The following is a 17,143-nucleotide window of genomic DNA, read 5'->3' as shown; positions in this document are numbered from 1 at the left end:
CGTAATACCAGAGCCCGTCTACGGCATAGACATTAGGCGTGTTCGTCTTCATGCAGATCTGTGCAGATCTGACTTGATGTGATGCATGCTGGGTTGAACACAATGGAGCTCCTATTTTCTGGTAATACTAAGTCGTCAAACCCAATGAAAGTTCAGTGTAATAACCCAATGAAAGTTCAGTGTGGATATTTGGTGCCCTCTAGTGTTCAAAATGGAGTCGTGTTGGAAAAAGCTAAACACAGACTCGCTATGGCTGGCTATATGGCCTGAAGCAAATAGCGGTCGGCTCTCCATCTATCCATCCATCTTGGCCTAGCATAGGCTACTCATCAAGCAACATCCCCTCAAAAGTTGGCTATTCTGATCAAATGAGCTTTCAAACATTTGCTGTGGTGTTGGACATAGGCTACCATAAAATAACAGCCTCGGCCTATGGACTGTAGAAAACCCATGAGCAGAATCAGGCATCAGCATGGGCGGACTGGCCATCTGGAATACCGGGCATTTTCCCGGTGGGCCGACGCACCTTTGGGCCGATAGAATAGGATATAATTTAATCATTTTGGCCAACGATCGGCCCAAAGGAAGGACAATCAGCGGCCCATTGGTTACATATTGACACTGGACTGATCTAATAACAGCTCACGTTAGACCCCACCCCTCCCATTTTGGCTTAGGCTACTCTGAACAAAATTGATCGCACTAGTTGGCTCCATACTGTTCCAATACCACAATCTACTCAAATTAATTGGTAAGAAGTGTTCACGATGATGATGGATTTTCCCCAACTGGTGAATACCATAGACTGTAGAAATATAGTTCTATAAATACAGTCTATGGTGAATACTTAATGATGCATGGTCAAAGTTCAGCTTTATTGAAATCATTAAATATTACAACAATAAAAATAGCTTGTGTACTGTCTTAATTGAAACATGCTTCGGGCACAAATGATGTTTAGGGCAAAGAGAATGGACATCTCAACATAAGGATACATTAGAAGATGATTGGTGTAAACTTTGTCACGACATGATAAGCAGTTCTGGCGCTTAAAAACGCAACGTTCCATTCAGTCATAAATCATTTAAGCGTTGGCCTAGTGCTCGTCTAAGAAAACAGCAGCTTAATATTTTTCAGGTGTTTAACAGTTAGGAGCACTGTTCTTAGCAGTTATGCCGAAGGCAGTGAGATTAGGCATTGCATCCTACAGTCAAGCTGTTTGGAACATCAGTTCTGGTTTCAAGATTGATAAGATTCAGTTAATGCGGAGTATTGATAATCTCAAAGTTTGGGACAACCAAACAGCAGTGTAAGCAAATCATTGTTGTTAGGTTACCGTAGCTGTCTTTTCTCCAGGCCTATCGCAAATTGCGACATAAGCTCATTGGTTTCTTTTTTCTTTTCTTTCCCTTGTTCGCGTGTTAGTGAAGCGATAGTGGGTAGTGAAGCGATAATGCATTTAAAGCAATGATCCCTCATGTGAGCCAGAGCCGATATGGCCAGAGCTGCTTGCTCTGTAAAGGTATTAGGTATTTCTGTCCCACCCAAATTGCGTTAAAATGGTGTGTTTAGAAAGCCAGAATCGAAAAAAAATCCCGGGGGTGAAATATCCCTCATCCCATAACTTTTAAAAAGCTTGAAACACCTCTACGTGTAGGGTAGCCACCATTCTTTCTTTTTTTTTGGGGGGGTTAGCGCCCTGGTGCGTACTGACAACCCTAGCGGCGCCCCTTATGTCCACTGTATTTTTTCAAGCTGTGTGAATCTGCTGTGATTTCAGGGCTTTTAACCTATTCAGCACAAACAATATTGGCTAGTGTGTGTGTATTTGTGTGTGTGTGTGTGTGTGTGTGTGTGTGTGTGTGTGCGAAAATTTGTGAAAGAATTCCCATCTGGGTCTCCACCTGGACAATAAACTGGACTGGTCAGCCAACACTGATGCACTCTACAAGAAAGGGCAGAGCAGGCTGTACTTCCTGAGGAGGCTGCGGTCCTTCAATGTGTGCAGTAAGCTCCTCAGGATGTTCTACCAGTCTGTTGTTGCCAGCGTCCTCTTCTATGCAGTAGTATGCTGGGGTGGAAGCACAAGGAAGAAGGATGTGGGGCTTAATTGACAGGCTGGTAAGGAAAGCTGGCTCTGTAGTGGGAGCTGAACTGGAGTGTATCACTTCACTATCTGACAAAAGGACCCTGAACAAACTGATCAACATCTTGGACAATGAGTGTCACCCACTCCACAGCACTATTGTTAAACAGAAGAGCCTGATCAGCTGGAGACTTCGCTCACTGCCTTGCACAACTGACAGACTGAGAAAGTCATTTGTCCCCAGATCCATTGAACTGTTCAATGCCTCACTTAAGGGAAGAGGAGAGATAGACTTCTCTGCATAGTCTGTCTGCCTCTTCATCCCCTCCATGTTTGGTACTGTATGTCCACTAGCCACTTGTACCACTGTCTTTATGCCTCACTGTTTGCGTGCTATATTATCACATTTGCACATATGCATAACCCCCTCCATGCCACAGCCGAACTGTGGCCACACTTATACATTTTGTTAAATAGTTAAATATATAGATATGTAGACTTTACTTTACTTTACTTTATTTCTGCATTGTTGCACTGTTGACTTACTCATTTGCACTATCACCATGACCACTATCACCATTGCACTACCACCATGACACTCATTCACACAGAGCACCTTAGAGCACCTTACCATGCACAGAGAATCACAGGCTCAGTCCCTGCCTCAGTCATTGCAAGCGCCTCTGATTTATTAATCACCACTATGTGGATACTGTTTTTAGAATTGATTTAGATTAAGTGTTAGTATAATTTGTATTTTAGTATATTTAGCATATTCTTTATCTTCTACTGTCCTTACTGCTTAGTTGTGTTTTTATATTATATACTTTAATTACTCTTCTGCTGTTAAAGAATGTGTTTGTGTTGTATGTATGCTGAATTTCCCCTGGGGATCAATAAAGTATCTATCTATCTATCTATCTATCTATCTATCTTTTTAGCGCACCGTCCCCGAACCCCATGTAGCCTAGTAGTAGGCTAGTGGTGTAATGGGGATACGCTTCCTGGTTATAAATCCCGAGACAAGACGCCCCTCCTTCACCCTCACTCACTGTTGCTATCTGAAGTGAGCGGGTAGGCTACATCAGAGCTGATGATCAAGTAAGTAAATCCGTTACATTGTAAAAGTAATCGACCAATTACCATGTTGTTACAAAGTAGAACATACCATGGAAATTATTCCACAAGTGAAAAAGGAAAGAGGAAACTTGTTTCAATCTAGTCCGTTAACTGTCTTCCAAGACTTCGATTATTGTCTTTATGCATACGCCCTATAAGCCCACGTCTATAGACAAAGCAAGGGAAATTCAAAGTTAGGATATGTTGGACTATCTTGGGAGCGATTGTTTTTAGCCTGATGGAAACAATACATCTGCAACTAATTACTTAACTTATACATTTTATAGTAGGCATATAGCCTATACTTACTCGCCTATGATGTTTTGATGCATCAGTATGCACATTCCATTCAATAGGCCTATCACAAAATTAACTTTTTTAAAACACTGTTAAAACTCGTCTGTTAACGTGAGCAACGTAGGTACAGCCTAAATCTGTGAGCATGTGTAATTCCGATTGCGCAACCACATACAGTTATAGGCTTGTCTGTTGAACTGTTTTAATCATAGCCTTGCGCAAAAAAAAAACCGTCTAAAGACACGCTTCCGATGTAGGCGCTGCGTCCTGTTTGGTGTAGTCTTCCTCGGCAGGCCTACGTATTTCTGCAATTTGCATTCACATTACAAATATGTTTAATCTAGGCTATTTTATATTCATGTCTGTGATGTGTGATATTGATAAACAATAGAGAGAAAAGATGCGGATTTGGCAAGAGCCACGTTTAACCTTGGGCAACGTGTGAAAGGGACATCTTACTGAGCAAGAGCATGCTTTCGTGATGTGTTTTAACATGCCAGCCCTTCCCTGAGTAACCCCCTCTATGTTTCTAAAAGTTGTTTATGATATGATGCTGGACGATGAAACTGCGTTTCATTTCAAGAAAATGATGTAGCTGTGGTTGTGTAAAGATTTTTATGGATTATTTATCTCATTTTACATCACCAACAATTTCCTCAGCGTGAAAATAAAGAACTTGCTCATTGTCAAGTTTCTTTCTTTCTTTCTTCATCAATTTCCTCATTCACTGAAAATCGTTTCCTGAAAGTGCTGAAATCTTAAGTATATTGTAGATGCGATTGTATGGTACAGTACTCCTGACAATGCAGGCAGTTAATGAAAGATCTGCTTTTACAGCAAAACTTGCATGCACTTGATGTTCTTAGGTAGAACTGGATGAGATGTGCCTCTTTATCATGTTCTGTGGGGTTCTGTAACTTCATGCAGCAGATGAAAGATGTACACAATACTGAACAGGAACACTCGCTACTGGCTAGTCTTGGTCTACACACACTGCGTCCGTCATGGTATGAGCTGTTTTGCATTGTACTAAAGGGAAACTAATCTCTGGCAAGGCAAATGTCTGGCAAAGTTCAACCTGGGCCCTATTTCTAGTGCCCTTTTAGTAGTATCAACAGGGTCAACTATGCAGTGGGCCTATGGACTTCACATCATACAACAGTTAACAGGGTCTTATAACTGGCTGTCCATGGCTCTCTTGTTGATTAGAAATGTGAGAGAAATGCATATGGCAACATGGCTGCTAAATATATACCCACAGAGGAGTTGAAGAGGGTGTCAGGTTGGGGACCCACTGGTCTTATGACATGGTGAGTCAACTGTGGCAACACTACACACTGTTGTGACAACCACTTGAGAGCTCCAGTCTGGAGTGTAGAGCCCATCCGGCATGCTCACATACAGGAGTCAGTGCACAGGCCACGGTAATGTGGCATGTCGGTGTTTAGTATGACTGTCAACACTTGGGTTTTTAGCCCAACTGCATATGCAAATGAGACAGTACTGGTTTGACATAACTGAACATGGGGTATGCACATCTTCCCGTGTATAGACCCTTTCAAGAGAGTTCCATTATCAGCATCATAGTTGGCCCCACAAGGCTTCCGTGTTAACATTCCATATGTTATCTTAATGCAGAGGAAGTAGATTGGGGCCCAAATAGAATGTTCAAGCATTGTTTTTGTTTTTATTGTTGAAAGGGTCTATAACCATGATTGAAGCCCACCTCCTGTACCATGAGGGCATCATCTCTCCACAGAGGTTCTGTTAATTTCAAAGAATCCCTTCCATCCCCACAGAGATGCAACATCACAAAGGCAGTTGTTTGTTGTCGCCTGGAAACCCGGCCAATGCTGGGTCTCAGTTTACATGGCTGCGCCCTGCACGCAAGTAGCAAACGCCAGAGCAAACGCCAGTGGCCCTCCAGAATAACAAGCACCTCAGCACTTGTTTTGTAAGTGAAGATAATTGTATTAGTCTTGCTAGGGTCAGTGTCTCATAACATGAAATGAAAGAAATGTTACGATGTATGTATAGTTATATATGAAGTAAGGAACTGACCACATGGTTGTGAAATTGTTTTGGAATGTAAAGTTTTGTTCTAGAGTGTTGAGATTTGAGGCATTCCTTTATTCTGCTGCTTAGAATTTTTCATCAAAGTTCAAAGGAAATCACCAACTGTAATTTTTCACCAGTGATTAAGATACCCTGTAAGTTAATATTAGTTGTTGTTTTTATGATTAACAGTTTGTAAAGTAGGCTATGTATTTTGAAATATCTGACAACTTATCAAAACTAGAATGCTGATGTTGTGGATTTATTACAGAATTTTTATACAGAATAATTATTTTAGACCCAGTGCTGTCTGTGAGGTTGGTAGGTTTAGCCTACTGTAGGCTATGTGTTATGATCGGCTATTTTAGGGAAGCAGCAACATTCTGTCCCTTTAGGTGGGCTAATTTGTTAAGTAGGCCTAACCTAGGCCTATGATAGTGGGATTCCACTCCAAACACTTGCTTCAGAATAATTCATTTTCTAAGAAGAGCAGTGATGTAGCCTACCAGTTAGAAATAGGCTTACACTTTTTAGTTTCGGCCAAAGATTGGCAATAACATGTAGACCTGTAAATCAGTGACAGACACAGACTGCCTAAGATGGAAAAGTGACAAAGCCTGTAAAATGCTATGATTGCTGACTGCTTATCTTCCTAAGTGTTCCTAAGTGTGGGATGAGGACATGATTGCTGGTCAGAATCAAACCAGAGTGCTTGGGGATGCTGCTGTGTGAACTGGTCAAATTATTTGAATGTGGTTGTTTCATGTGGTGGTTTCATGTGGGGATTGTGCTGTACAGGCCTACCTATTGCCTGTAATGTTAGGCATGGTTATTATGAATGCCAGTGGTTTTCAAACTTTGGTACGGGTACAACTGGTGGTACGCGGACTCCTTAGTGGTAGCCTACTCCAAGAGTTTTTTTTTATAAAGATGATGACATAATCACTTCAAATTATATCAAAATAGATATAATTCAAAATCCTTAACCACACGATCAAACTGAAGTTAAATTTAAACTATTCCTTCATGAAAAAAATAGGCCTATTTGTTTTTATATCAGTCAATAGGAGCCAATAGGCTAAATGGTTGACAAGCTCAGCTGTGATGGCAAGCAAAGGAAAAAGAAGGAAATATGACGGATCAAAAACATTCATGCAATCATGGCTCCAAACAGGAAGTATTATGAAGAGAAGTGTGGTGACTATGTCTAGCAGAAACTGCAGTTGGTGGTATAATGAGCCCAGCACAAGTGACTTGTGAGGCTATGCCACCTGCCAGCAACAAACGACACAAAACAGTATACAATATGTGAAGTTGTCCTAGGCCAGCGTTCCCCAAATGGCGGCCCGCAAGAGCCAAATGAGTGTCCCGACCTGACATGTATGTGTCTGGCACGAGCGGACAAGAATGACATTTTATTAATAGAGAGAATCCTCACTGCATCCGACTGCTGTGGAGGATTTAATGTGCACCGCTGACTTGACGTCTCTTAGGCCTACTGACAGGATATTCCAATTGAAAACAATGTAGCCCAGCCTATTCAACTGATTTGATTGCTAATGCTTGCTCACATCGCATGTAGGACTTGGTGAGAGCCATGAAAAAAAAAAATCACTGTCAGATTTTAACAAGGTAAATGATAACTGGTATTTAATTATCTCATTATCTCTGAACACACTATGACACAGTCCTTTTTGTGGGTTGTTTTCACATCCACTATCTTACATTGACATTGGCAAAATATTTTCAGATTTTTTAAATGTTAAGTTCGATGTTGGTCATTCTGCTGATGTTTTGGTTTTTGCCCTACAGTATACTAGAATCCATTTAGTATCAGTATCAAGATAATTTGGGCAGGTATCATATTGTTGCAATGTTGTTCATTTGCTTTCAGAGGTGCAGTAAATGAAAATGTTTTTGGTTAGAGTCAGATATACAAATGTGCCCGACTCCGAGTGTTAGGATGATTATTATTATTATTATTTTTTTTTTTTTAAATAATGTTTGCAGGTGTATGCGTGTTTAATACTGAATGCTTTGGCCCTTGGTTTGCCATGCTTGACATAATTTGGCCCTTGGGCCAAACTATTTGGGGACCCCAAGCCTAGGCCATTGTATTTTAAGTTGGAGAGCCAATTGTTTCCTGAGGTGGTACTCATTGTGAACAGTTTGAGAACCACTGATGTAGGCCATCACTGTGCGTTATTGAAAATCATTTGGAAGATAATCTTTTGTTTTAGCACTGCACCCGTTTGATAATGATTTTCTTCTTCAATAATTTCCATAACTTTGAATCAGCAGTCGCTTTCACACGCCTTGGCAATGGCAATGAAGTTGTATGCTGGCAAGATGCTAGTCACCTGACAGCAGTCCCTTTTCGTTGCGCGAGGTGGTCCTGATCAACCCGCTGCACTTGGCAATATATCATTCCTATCCTAGTTTATTTTTTCCCCCTAGAAGAACTGGACTGTGATATGTAGTGCAAATGAGCTCTCGAACATTTCCGAATTGGATGTTGTTCATGTACCCTATTAGTGTAGCATAAAGCACCATCATCATCTCCAGCAAGTGTTTTAAGCGTTATTATGATACGGAGAATCATGCGTCTACTGAGTCAGAAGAGAAAGAGACAGGAGGAGGCAGGTAAGGGTAGGCTTCTTTAAGTTGACAGCAGTCAGCCATCTCATCTCTGTTGTTAAAATAACAATGTAGCCTAACCTAGGCTATATCGGCTTTTTACGAATTAAAAGAGAAAGGTTAGCCAACGCGAATTTCCTCGAATTACGCGAAATCAGCCAATGTGATGGCTATGAATAGGCTACTGCATCTGGATGTCATTTTTTAGGCTATCGTTCAAATATTTTAGCATTCGGCCACAGTGTGATACACAACGCTACGTGGTTTCGTAGGATCAATGTGGAGTTCTTGGACGCTGAAACGTCCAGTCTTTGTAACGTCCAGTGTTGTAAAACGCATGAAGTTAGAAGAAACAAGAAAATAGTAGGCCTATTCATGTATGTAAATCCGATGATGCGCTGCTGCGTCCGAGTCGTGCACCGGTTCCTCAGACATCTTTGTGGATGGAAAGGGATCCGTGAGGGGGTGTGGTTAGTCTACCATGAGTCCTTACCATGAATCAGAGTCCACTATCGAAATAGTTGGCCTACGACTGTGATGAAGAAAAACAAAATAATGAAAGAAAACTAGCAGTAGGTGAATCTTATGCAACGGAGTGTAGTAGGAATATGAGAGTTAGATTAACTCTGCATTTAAGCTACTTTTAGAAGTAGGCCTAGGCTTACAATTTATTCAAATAATGAACCGAAACTCATACAACAAAGTTAATGAAACAGCTTATGTCCACCTCTGATTATTGTAGGCTATGACGTTGTTGTTACTGTTTAATAATATTTATTTATATTAATTTTGCCATGCATGGGAGAGATGCTGAACATTCATCACCCTCTCTGGCAGGTTGCCCTAGTATGACTCAGAGAAGCAGCCTGTCCCTGTGGTCGCCGCTGCCCCAGGGCCCCCCTGCCCCCTGCACCCGCTACAGGCACGCCTGCAGCTCCCACAAGGGGGACGTCTACCTGCTGGGCGGCCGCGAGAGGATGGTGCTCAGAGACTTCTGGAAGTACAGCGTGGGTGAGGAGTCAAGATGTGTGTGTGTGTGTGTGTGTGTGTGTGTGTTGGGTGCACATGGTTGTATATCTGTGTTTATATGCCTGTGTGTGTCTTGGGTATGCATGGTTGTATATCTATGTGTGTTTATACCTGTGTATTTGTGTGTGTGTGTGTGTGTGTGTGTGTGTGTGTGTGTGTGTAGTGCGTAATGACTGGACCAAACTGGACTGCAGCAGTGAGTGGGCTCCTGAAGAACTGGAGGGACACACCATGGTGTCACATCAGGTCAGCTAATGCACATAACGACCATCACACTTCCAACCATGACCATGGGTTAACCGATAAGATTAGAGATAACATCTATATTATTTTCATTAAAACTTGCATAAGCGTAGGTAAACACGGTCATCACGATGATCATGCTATTAATACATAGGTCACATTTGTCTGTAAACAGAACATTTAATAAAGATACTGTAATTTCACTCAGTAATGGGTCTTCTTGTGTGGTGACTGATGGTTGTAGGGGATTCTGTATGTATTTGGAGGACTGATAGACTCTGCCTACACAGACTGGAAGATGCCACTATGGTTGTTTGACATAGGTAAGTGCAAATGCAAGAGTGTAACTCTACACACGACAGTGGGGCAAAACTCACCCTGGCCGTGACTGTTTATAGACTTGCTTTTAAAGCACTGTGACAACCTCGTAACCTGTCCATGTGGACCTTTGACCATGTGTAAAAAGTACATAGTTCCATGCCTATTCCGGTTAGTCAGGTGTAGAGACCATCTGGAATAAGCATTGATATGGAACGGCGATTAAACCTTTTTTTACCAGATCTACTTCATAGGTGTCCCGTTATTCAGAATTAAAAGCCACCCCGCCAGCCAATCAGAAAAGAGTATTTTTTCTTTCCGGGTGATAAATATATATAGTGTAGTGAATGGAGAGCTAGCAAATTGTGAGGAGATATTCTTTTATACATTTTACAAAAACTGTTATGTGTAAGAAATCACTTAGCATCGCTTATCCTACCTTTAAGTGTTGTTTTTACCCATCAGGATTATCTGTTTAGTTTGATCACAAGTTATTATACTTGTAATAACTTTAAATATACAACTTGCTACATCTGTGAATCCATATGTCTTTCAGCATTCATAATGTCAGTTCTTGCATGGTTGAACTAAAAAGTATGTAGCCGATGAGGCCCATATGACAAAACAAGTGAACTGATAAGAGTGTGTGTGTGTGTGTGTTTCCAGAGAAAGAGGAGTGGAGGTATTCCGAGGGCCAGATTCAACCGTCTCAGGTGGGACATTCTTCAAATGCCTGAGCAACAATGGGGGGAGCTGACCAATAAAGACACCTTATTCACACTCTCACACACACACACACACATGCATACACACCTTGTGCATGTTATAATATGTGAAATTGTGCATTAAAGTGTGCAATGCGACCCATTCAGAATGTGGCATAAGTGCCGTTTGCCTTATTAAAAGTTTATGTGCCATGAAAATGATTTTGGAAACATAAATACAGGGGGCCTGTAAACGTGTTATAATATGTGGCTTTGTGTTGTCTTCCTGTAGCCAGCACCAGTTAACAGGAAGGGGCACAGCGCCGTGGTCTTTGGCTCGGCCATGTACATCTATGGGGGATACATCGACATCAGGGGGCCCTCACAGGAGTTCTGGAAATATGAGTTTGGTAAGAGTCACCTCCTTTATAAAACGGGATCATTCTCACAGTCCTGCTGGGTCCCATATTACAGAGTAATTACATTACTTTGGCTGTGTACAATGCTCTTTTCATGTGCCTAAGATTGAACTCTGAACTTTAGTCGCACAATAATTACATTACTTATTTGTCTTTTTATTTTAATTACGTTATGTTTTACTCTAAAACACTTTGTTTGCACATAAACAATAGCATCTGTGTTTGAACATGCTATAGTCCTATAGTGCCTTGTGTTGAGATTGTTGTTGATTCACTCGTGTGTGTGTGTGTGTGTGTTGTGGTCATGTCAGACACGGGTGTGTGGTCCCTCCTGAGTGGCGTCCAGGCGGAGCAGGGTCCAGGCCCCAGACACGGGCATCGCGGTGGTGGCTCATCAGCACAGCATGTACCTGTACGGGGGCCTGAGTGGCCTCCGCGAGCAGAGGGACCTGTGGAGGTGGTGCCTGACCAACCACACCTGGAGCTACATCAGAACACAGTGAGTGTGTGTGGGTAGAGAGAGAGAGTGTGTGAGTGAGTGAGTGAGTGAATGAGTGTGAGAGAGAAAGAGAGAGAGAGAGTGTGTGAGTGAGTGAATGAGTGAGTGAGTGTGTGTGTGTGAGTGAGTGAGTGTGTGTGAGTGAGTGGTGTGAGTGAGAGAGAGAGAGAGAGAGAGAGAGAGAGAGAGAATGTGTTTCCTCTTTAAAGATAATGTTGAAACCACTGAAGCTGGTGGTGAACTTCTGTATGCATATAGAGTGTACTACTATGCAGGCAATACAATATGTGTGCTGACATTGGTTTCAGTTTATTAAACTGGATTGTAGGGTCCGGGTATACTTGATATAAAATAAATATACATGTAAATACTGAGTCCTCTGGAGGATGGTTATTTTCAAATCCCTGTAGTGAGCCTATCTCAGTTCTCAGTGTGTGAGCTTGTTGTGTGTTAGTATCCCTTGTGACCATCACGCAGAATTACACAGCAACCTCTACATCTATGGGCAGCGCTGATAAAAAGGGATTCAAAATATCTCAACCTCAAGTTTTCAACATGTGGCACGTGTTTTTGTTATATATGTAAGAATATTTATTTCTTCATGAGGCTTTTTTTTTCCTCTCAGAAAAAAATGTTTCCCTTAGACGTAGAATTTTTTCTCATTGTTTACATAGTAAAATGCTGAATGACTCTTTTTTTTTTAATACCACTCATACCACTTTTACTCATCTTTACCAAGGGTGCTAACAAATGTGGAGGGTGCCGTATGTTATAAAACCCTAATAGGGCCCCCATCTAGCCTGGACTTTACAGAGGTTACTAACTAACCTGTCAGGCAGTGTAGTGTAGTCAGAATGTAAATGAGCCGTAATCTGTGCATCAGACCTTGTGCTTTCAAGATGACTGGAACTGATGCAAAGCAGCTGTGATTGGAAAAATAGAGCTTTATCCATGTGTAGGCTACCACAGTGTGCTCCAGTTCAACAGTGCTCCAATGTGTCTGTGTGTGTGTGTGTGTGTGTGTGTGTGTGTGTGTGTGGTAGCAGAAGTGAACTGTCTCTTATGCATGGTTTGATGATCAAGGTCAAGTTTAGTTTTTCCTGTTTCCTGAAAGAGTGTGAATAAGCTTCCAGTGTGAAGGAGAAAATGTCGTGTGTGGGTTAAAATGACTAGAAACTAGAAAAATGTTTTGTTTAGAGATGCACCGATATGGAATTTTAGGGCCGATAACGATAACCAAAATTTATTGGTTTGTTGTTGCCGATACCGATACGATAACCGATAATATTATTCTTGAAAAAAATTGTGAAAAGTGATTTGGGGAAAGCATTTAATGAGCATAATTTTATTGCAGTAATTTTACCTACCACCAAATAATGGACAGAACTCATAATAGTCCTCAATAGTGCGGCAGTCAACAACATAACAGTAGCCTAGCCCTACAGTATGTGTGGCTCCTTTAAGTGAACCTGACGTCAGTCAATTGCGAGTGAGTGGCTAGAGAGTATGAATCGTTTTAATTTAGGACTAAACGCTCATAAACGGCTCAGCTGGGAATAAGCACAATACTTATTATTTAACAACTATACCATCACAAACTCCATGAAAGACAGGACGAGACAGGTCCATACAATGGGAAAAGCACATGATAAGGGATACAAAATACAAGACTCTACACCAATCAAAGACTTTAAAGCTTTCCTGGGATCGAAGGAAACCAAAGCCAACCTCATCCTCTAGCTTGGTCATAAAGCTGTTGAACTATGTAAACTGCCAGTCACAGTTCACACACACAAAGGTGGCAGTAGCAGTAAGTCATTTTGGCAAAACCCCATATATCTACATGTCACACAGATGTCTTGGTGCTTGCCCTTTCGCAGGGGTACCAGACATCAACAAAGACAGTCTCATTATCATGGGCACTGGAGAACGTCGACAAAAGATACAGCCTAGAAATCTTGACGCACCCTAGCGGCAGCAAATGTAATTTGCAGTCAGGGTAGTCTAGCAACTCTCTGTTGGCTTGTGAGGTGGAAAAACCAAACTTCGCTCAGGGCAATCACATCCTGTATAGAGTCGGTGGACCTATCGGGTATCCTATCCTATCAGGAAATTGAAAGTCAACCATTTGTCCCGCCATTTACCGTTTATCCCGTGGGAAAGGAAAGGTTTCTGTTTCAAGTCAATCAAGTCATGATGGTGTCATTAACACACTTTGCAGGCTTGTAGTAGGTCCTCATCCATCTCCAGACGTGTTAGCTGGATGTGAGAAATTTGTGCCAGCTCCTCAAAACATGGTTTTCAAACAGCTAAAGCCCTTTGGTGGAACATGTTTAAAACTCTAAAACCCAACCAGGGAGTGGAAAAACTTGGGAACTAGGGAAATCCCATCCCTATGATTGCCCTACCATCGCCTATTGCTGTCCCCATGCTCGGATTTCTGCCCGCGCAGCCTAGCGACCCACTATTTGCCCGATGACAACTCCTAATTCCTATGGACAATTCATCCCCTACACTGGACTATTTGAACTTAACACTAAATAGGATTCATGCATTATCATACTGGTTATGTAACCATCCAACCACTTTGTAACATATACCTCAGGTGGCTCTAAATACCATGTTCTATTCTCTGTATAGACTTACTGTCCTGTAACTGACCCCAGGCAGATGGGTCAGGCCCTTGAGTCGTGGATCTGCTTGAGGTTTCATCCTATATGTTTCTCCCATTCTTGGGAGTTTTTCCTCGCCCCTGTTACTCATGGGCTCTGTCTGAATGTTTAACACTCTGTAAAGCGCCATGAGACATGTGTAATGTTTTGACGCTCTATAACTGAAATTAAATTGAAATTCTGAGAGCACACAGGCAAGCAAATGTTTGGGCACAAGATACAGTGCCTGCTCCAAAGATTCTTGACTCACTATCACTGGGATGGAGACATTTTTGATGGGCAATGGGCTCCTGTTCTGTCAAAACTTCCACCAGCACCAGAGGCTGTTGTGGAACTTGTGAAGTGTTGTTGTCTTGCCAGCCAATGCAGTATAAGGTGTTCTTGCAAGAGTAACAACTTACCATTAACGCAACTTTGCAGGTGTGAAGGCTCTGAGGAGATGTACACCAATATTAAAAAGACAGTGACAGTGGTGAGGATAAATACTTGAGTGACAATGACAATGTTTTGTTGAACTCTTCAATAATGAAACAAGACGCAGATGTTTTTCTCTTTTTTCCATTTTTTCTCCACATTTTTTGGCAAATGATGCAATACATCTTTTGAACATAGTCTGTATCTCACTTGTCTACCTTATTAGGTGTATATTTATCAAAAAGTTGACCAACCTTTAAGCCTTTATATTATTTTTCCGCATACATTGTCCGAATTTTGGCACTGAAAATGAAGAAAAAAATTGGAAACAGGTTGTTTTGTATTCAATGTGGTCCTAGCAAGTTGCAAAAATCTATATGAATCGTTCCTAAAATAACACAATTCCCTATACTATGACATTATATTGAGGAAAAAGTATAGCCAACCAAGCTCAAGTAGCTCAGTGTAGCCAGACGGACCTTACGTAGGCCTAAATTAGGACTTTAAAAAATATCGGCACAAATTATTGGCCAGAATTCTGTTATCGGACCGATAATAATATTTTCATTTTTTCACTTATCGGCCAATAATATATTGGCCGCCGATATATCTTGCATCCCTAGTTTTGTTTGTCAATAAATGATCAAATGATCTCATTCAGCAGCTGGCTCTGATGTTTGTAACACTAGAACTGCTATGATGCCCATGTTCACTGTTTGAAAGGTTGCATGTACTTTGACAGAAAAATAGTATAGTCTCAGGTCAACGCGCCTTTCCCTTGTGTTCACAGTTTGTAAGGCAAAGGGTCACCTCACCCAAAGAACATCATTGTGTGACTTCCTGTTTTTGTTGTTTTCTCTTCCCAGTTCCGGACCCTCTAAACTGGTGGGCCACTCCATGGTGCTGTACCGAGACAGCGTGCTCCTGTTCGGGGGAGGCGAGACGCAGAACTCCCCCCTGAACAGCCTGTGGAGGCTCAACCTGCCCTCGCACGTCTGGGAGAAAGTGGCCGCCATCAAGACCTCCAACCCACCGGGCAGAATCCACCACTGTGCGGTGGGGCTGGGCCCTGGCTTCCAGTCGTCCGGCTGCACTACGGGGCTCGCAGACAGCCCCTTGGGAAGCCCCACCTCCAGCAAGTTCCGGCCCTTCAAGAACAAGCTGTCGCCGGCGCCCAGGCCACTGCTAGAGGGCGCCATTGAGCTGCAGACGCTCCAGCTGGACAAAAGGGGGCTGAGGGACTCCGAGGAGGATCTAAGAGAGGACAGGCTGAAGAGGCCCTGTCTCATGTTCGAGAACCAGGACGCCTTCCAGAAGGACTGGGACATGGAGGAGGTGTCGGACTGTTCGGAGGAGAGCATCGAGCAGCACTTGCCTGAGGCTCTACTCGTGATTGGGGGGAAACCACTATCGGGGCAGGCAACCATCTCTGTCTGGCAGATGACCCTGTGATACAGGAGACAACAGGACTTCCTTTCCCACAGCACAATATTATATTTTATTAAGATTAAGATATATATATATTTTTAATAAAGTTTTATTATTTTCTCTGCGAGAAAATTTGAAAAACAATGAGCCTGATAGACAAGGTGTTTATGGTGCACTGAAATAATGTATTCATACAGTTCTTAAAATTAACTTTACATTCAGAAATGTTTTTATTTTGGGGCCCAGCAAAATGTCTTATTGTGTCCCACAAGAAATAAATCAGAGGTATGTTCAAATGTGCAAACATAGGCGAACGATTGCAAACAGGTTTCTGTTTGCCTTGAGTTTTTGGCAAAAGTTTGCGAACACTGGAGAGGAGGTAGTTCTCTGCAAACATACAGTGGAGCTGAACGTGAGCTTGATAAAGTGTTACCATGACAATGGAATATTTACAGCAAGTAGTTCAAATTGAACTGTTCAGAAAAAACATGTTCACCACAAACGTTCGCCACTGTTTGCCACATTTGAACGCATCTCAGCTCTCACTGAGATCTGAACATTATCTCCTAACCCCTCCTTAAGAGCAATAAGAATAGATTGAGAAAAAAAACACAGAATGTTGATATCTTAAATTAAACTTACATTGGAGTTATTGTCTCAGAGCAAGTCCAGTTTAGGTTAAACTGAAAAGCTACTCTTATTGCTTCTTATTTCTCCCAAGGAGAGTGTAGAAACAGGTCAGATTATTTTTCTAATTTTGCTTTCACATGGGTTGTCTCAGGTTAACAGTATTTTTCAAACTGTTTGTATAATGAATGGATCTTTCCAATGCACAGTTTATATGCCTGCTCTTAGCCACATAGTTTTGAAGGTGTAATAGGCAACATTGTAACAGACTTTTTAAAACCATGGACAGCAATACTTAATCACCTTTCAATAAACAGACAAACCACACATAGCTAATATAATCGAGTGTATCCCCTTGACACACATAATAATCACCTCATACAAATGTTATGGTTGCTGTTAAATGTTGATAAAGTAGCATGCCTGTTTGCCCAGGCTACATGGGTTTGTGTGTGTGTGTGCGTATGCGTGTGTTGTGTGTGAGAGTTTTTCCTCTTGTTTGGCCAATGTTGCTTATTGCACCTGTAAGTCTGCTTGTTTACATCAGACAGCAACCACTAACAGCACAAGAATTTCCCTGGATTTCATTCAGCCAT

At 41.8% G+C, this 17,143-nt stretch overlaps 1 protein-coding gene across 4 annotated transcripts; it reads left to right on the top strand.

Annotated features, from left to right (window-relative positions):
* The first annotated feature begins 3,145 nt into the window (after positions 1 to 3,145).
* Positions 3,146 to 15,497, top strand: LOC125292683 (actin-fragmin kinase-like). 4 transcript variants are annotated; one of them, XM_048240090.1, is made up of 9 exons: positions 3,172 to 3,187; positions 5,302 to 5,456; positions 9,032 to 9,205; positions 9,387 to 9,469; positions 9,711 to 9,789; positions 10,451 to 10,497; positions 10,781 to 10,898; positions 11,219 to 11,406; positions 15,359 to 15,497. In XM_048240090.1, the coding sequence occupies exons 3-9, from the start codon at positions 9,043 to 9,045 to the stop codon at positions 15,371 to 15,373; spliced, it is 693 nt and encodes a 230-aa protein (XP_048096047.1). In that variant the 5' UTR covers positions 3,172 to 3,187; positions 5,302 to 5,456; positions 9,032 to 9,042; the 3' UTR covers positions 15,374 to 15,497. The 4 variants fall into 4 exon arrangements, with proteins under 4 accessions (XP_048096045.1, XP_048096047.1, XP_048096046.1 ...); XM_048240088.1 differs by lacking the exon at positions 5,302 to 5,456 and having other exon boundaries at positions 3,146 to 3,187; XM_048240089.1 differs by lacking the exons at positions 3,172 to 3,187; positions 5,302 to 5,456 and adding an exon at positions 5,679 to 5,712.
* The last annotated feature ends 1,646 nt before the right edge of the window (positions 15,498 to 17,143 follow it).

The sequence above is a fragment of the Alosa alosa genome, chromosome 3, assembly GCF_017589495.1.
Source record: "Alosa alosa isolate M-15738 ecotype Scorff River chromosome 3, AALO_Geno_1.1, whole genome shotgun sequence".
In the NCBI taxonomy this organism is placed as follows: domain Eukaryota; kingdom Metazoa; phylum Chordata; class Actinopteri; order Clupeiformes; family Clupeidae; genus Alosa; species Alosa alosa.
Note: the sequence above shows the minus strand (reverse complement) of the source record. Positions and strands in the feature narration are given on the sequence as shown.

Excerpts from the sequence above, each read along its gene's own strand:
- LOC125292683 (XM_048240087.1), top strand. The coding sequence starts at position 8,143 with ATGATACGGAGAATCATGCGTCTACTGAGTCAGAAGAGAAAGAGACAG. Across the intron at positions 8,201-9,031 it reads AAAGAGACAGGAGGAGGCAG|GTTGCCCTAGTATGACTCAG; the intron begins GTAAGGGTAGGC and ends CCTCTCTGGCAG. Across the intron at positions 9,470-9,710 it reads ACACCATGGTGTCACATCAG|GGGATTCTGTATGTATTTGG; the intron begins GTCAGCTAATGC and ends TGATGGTTGTAG.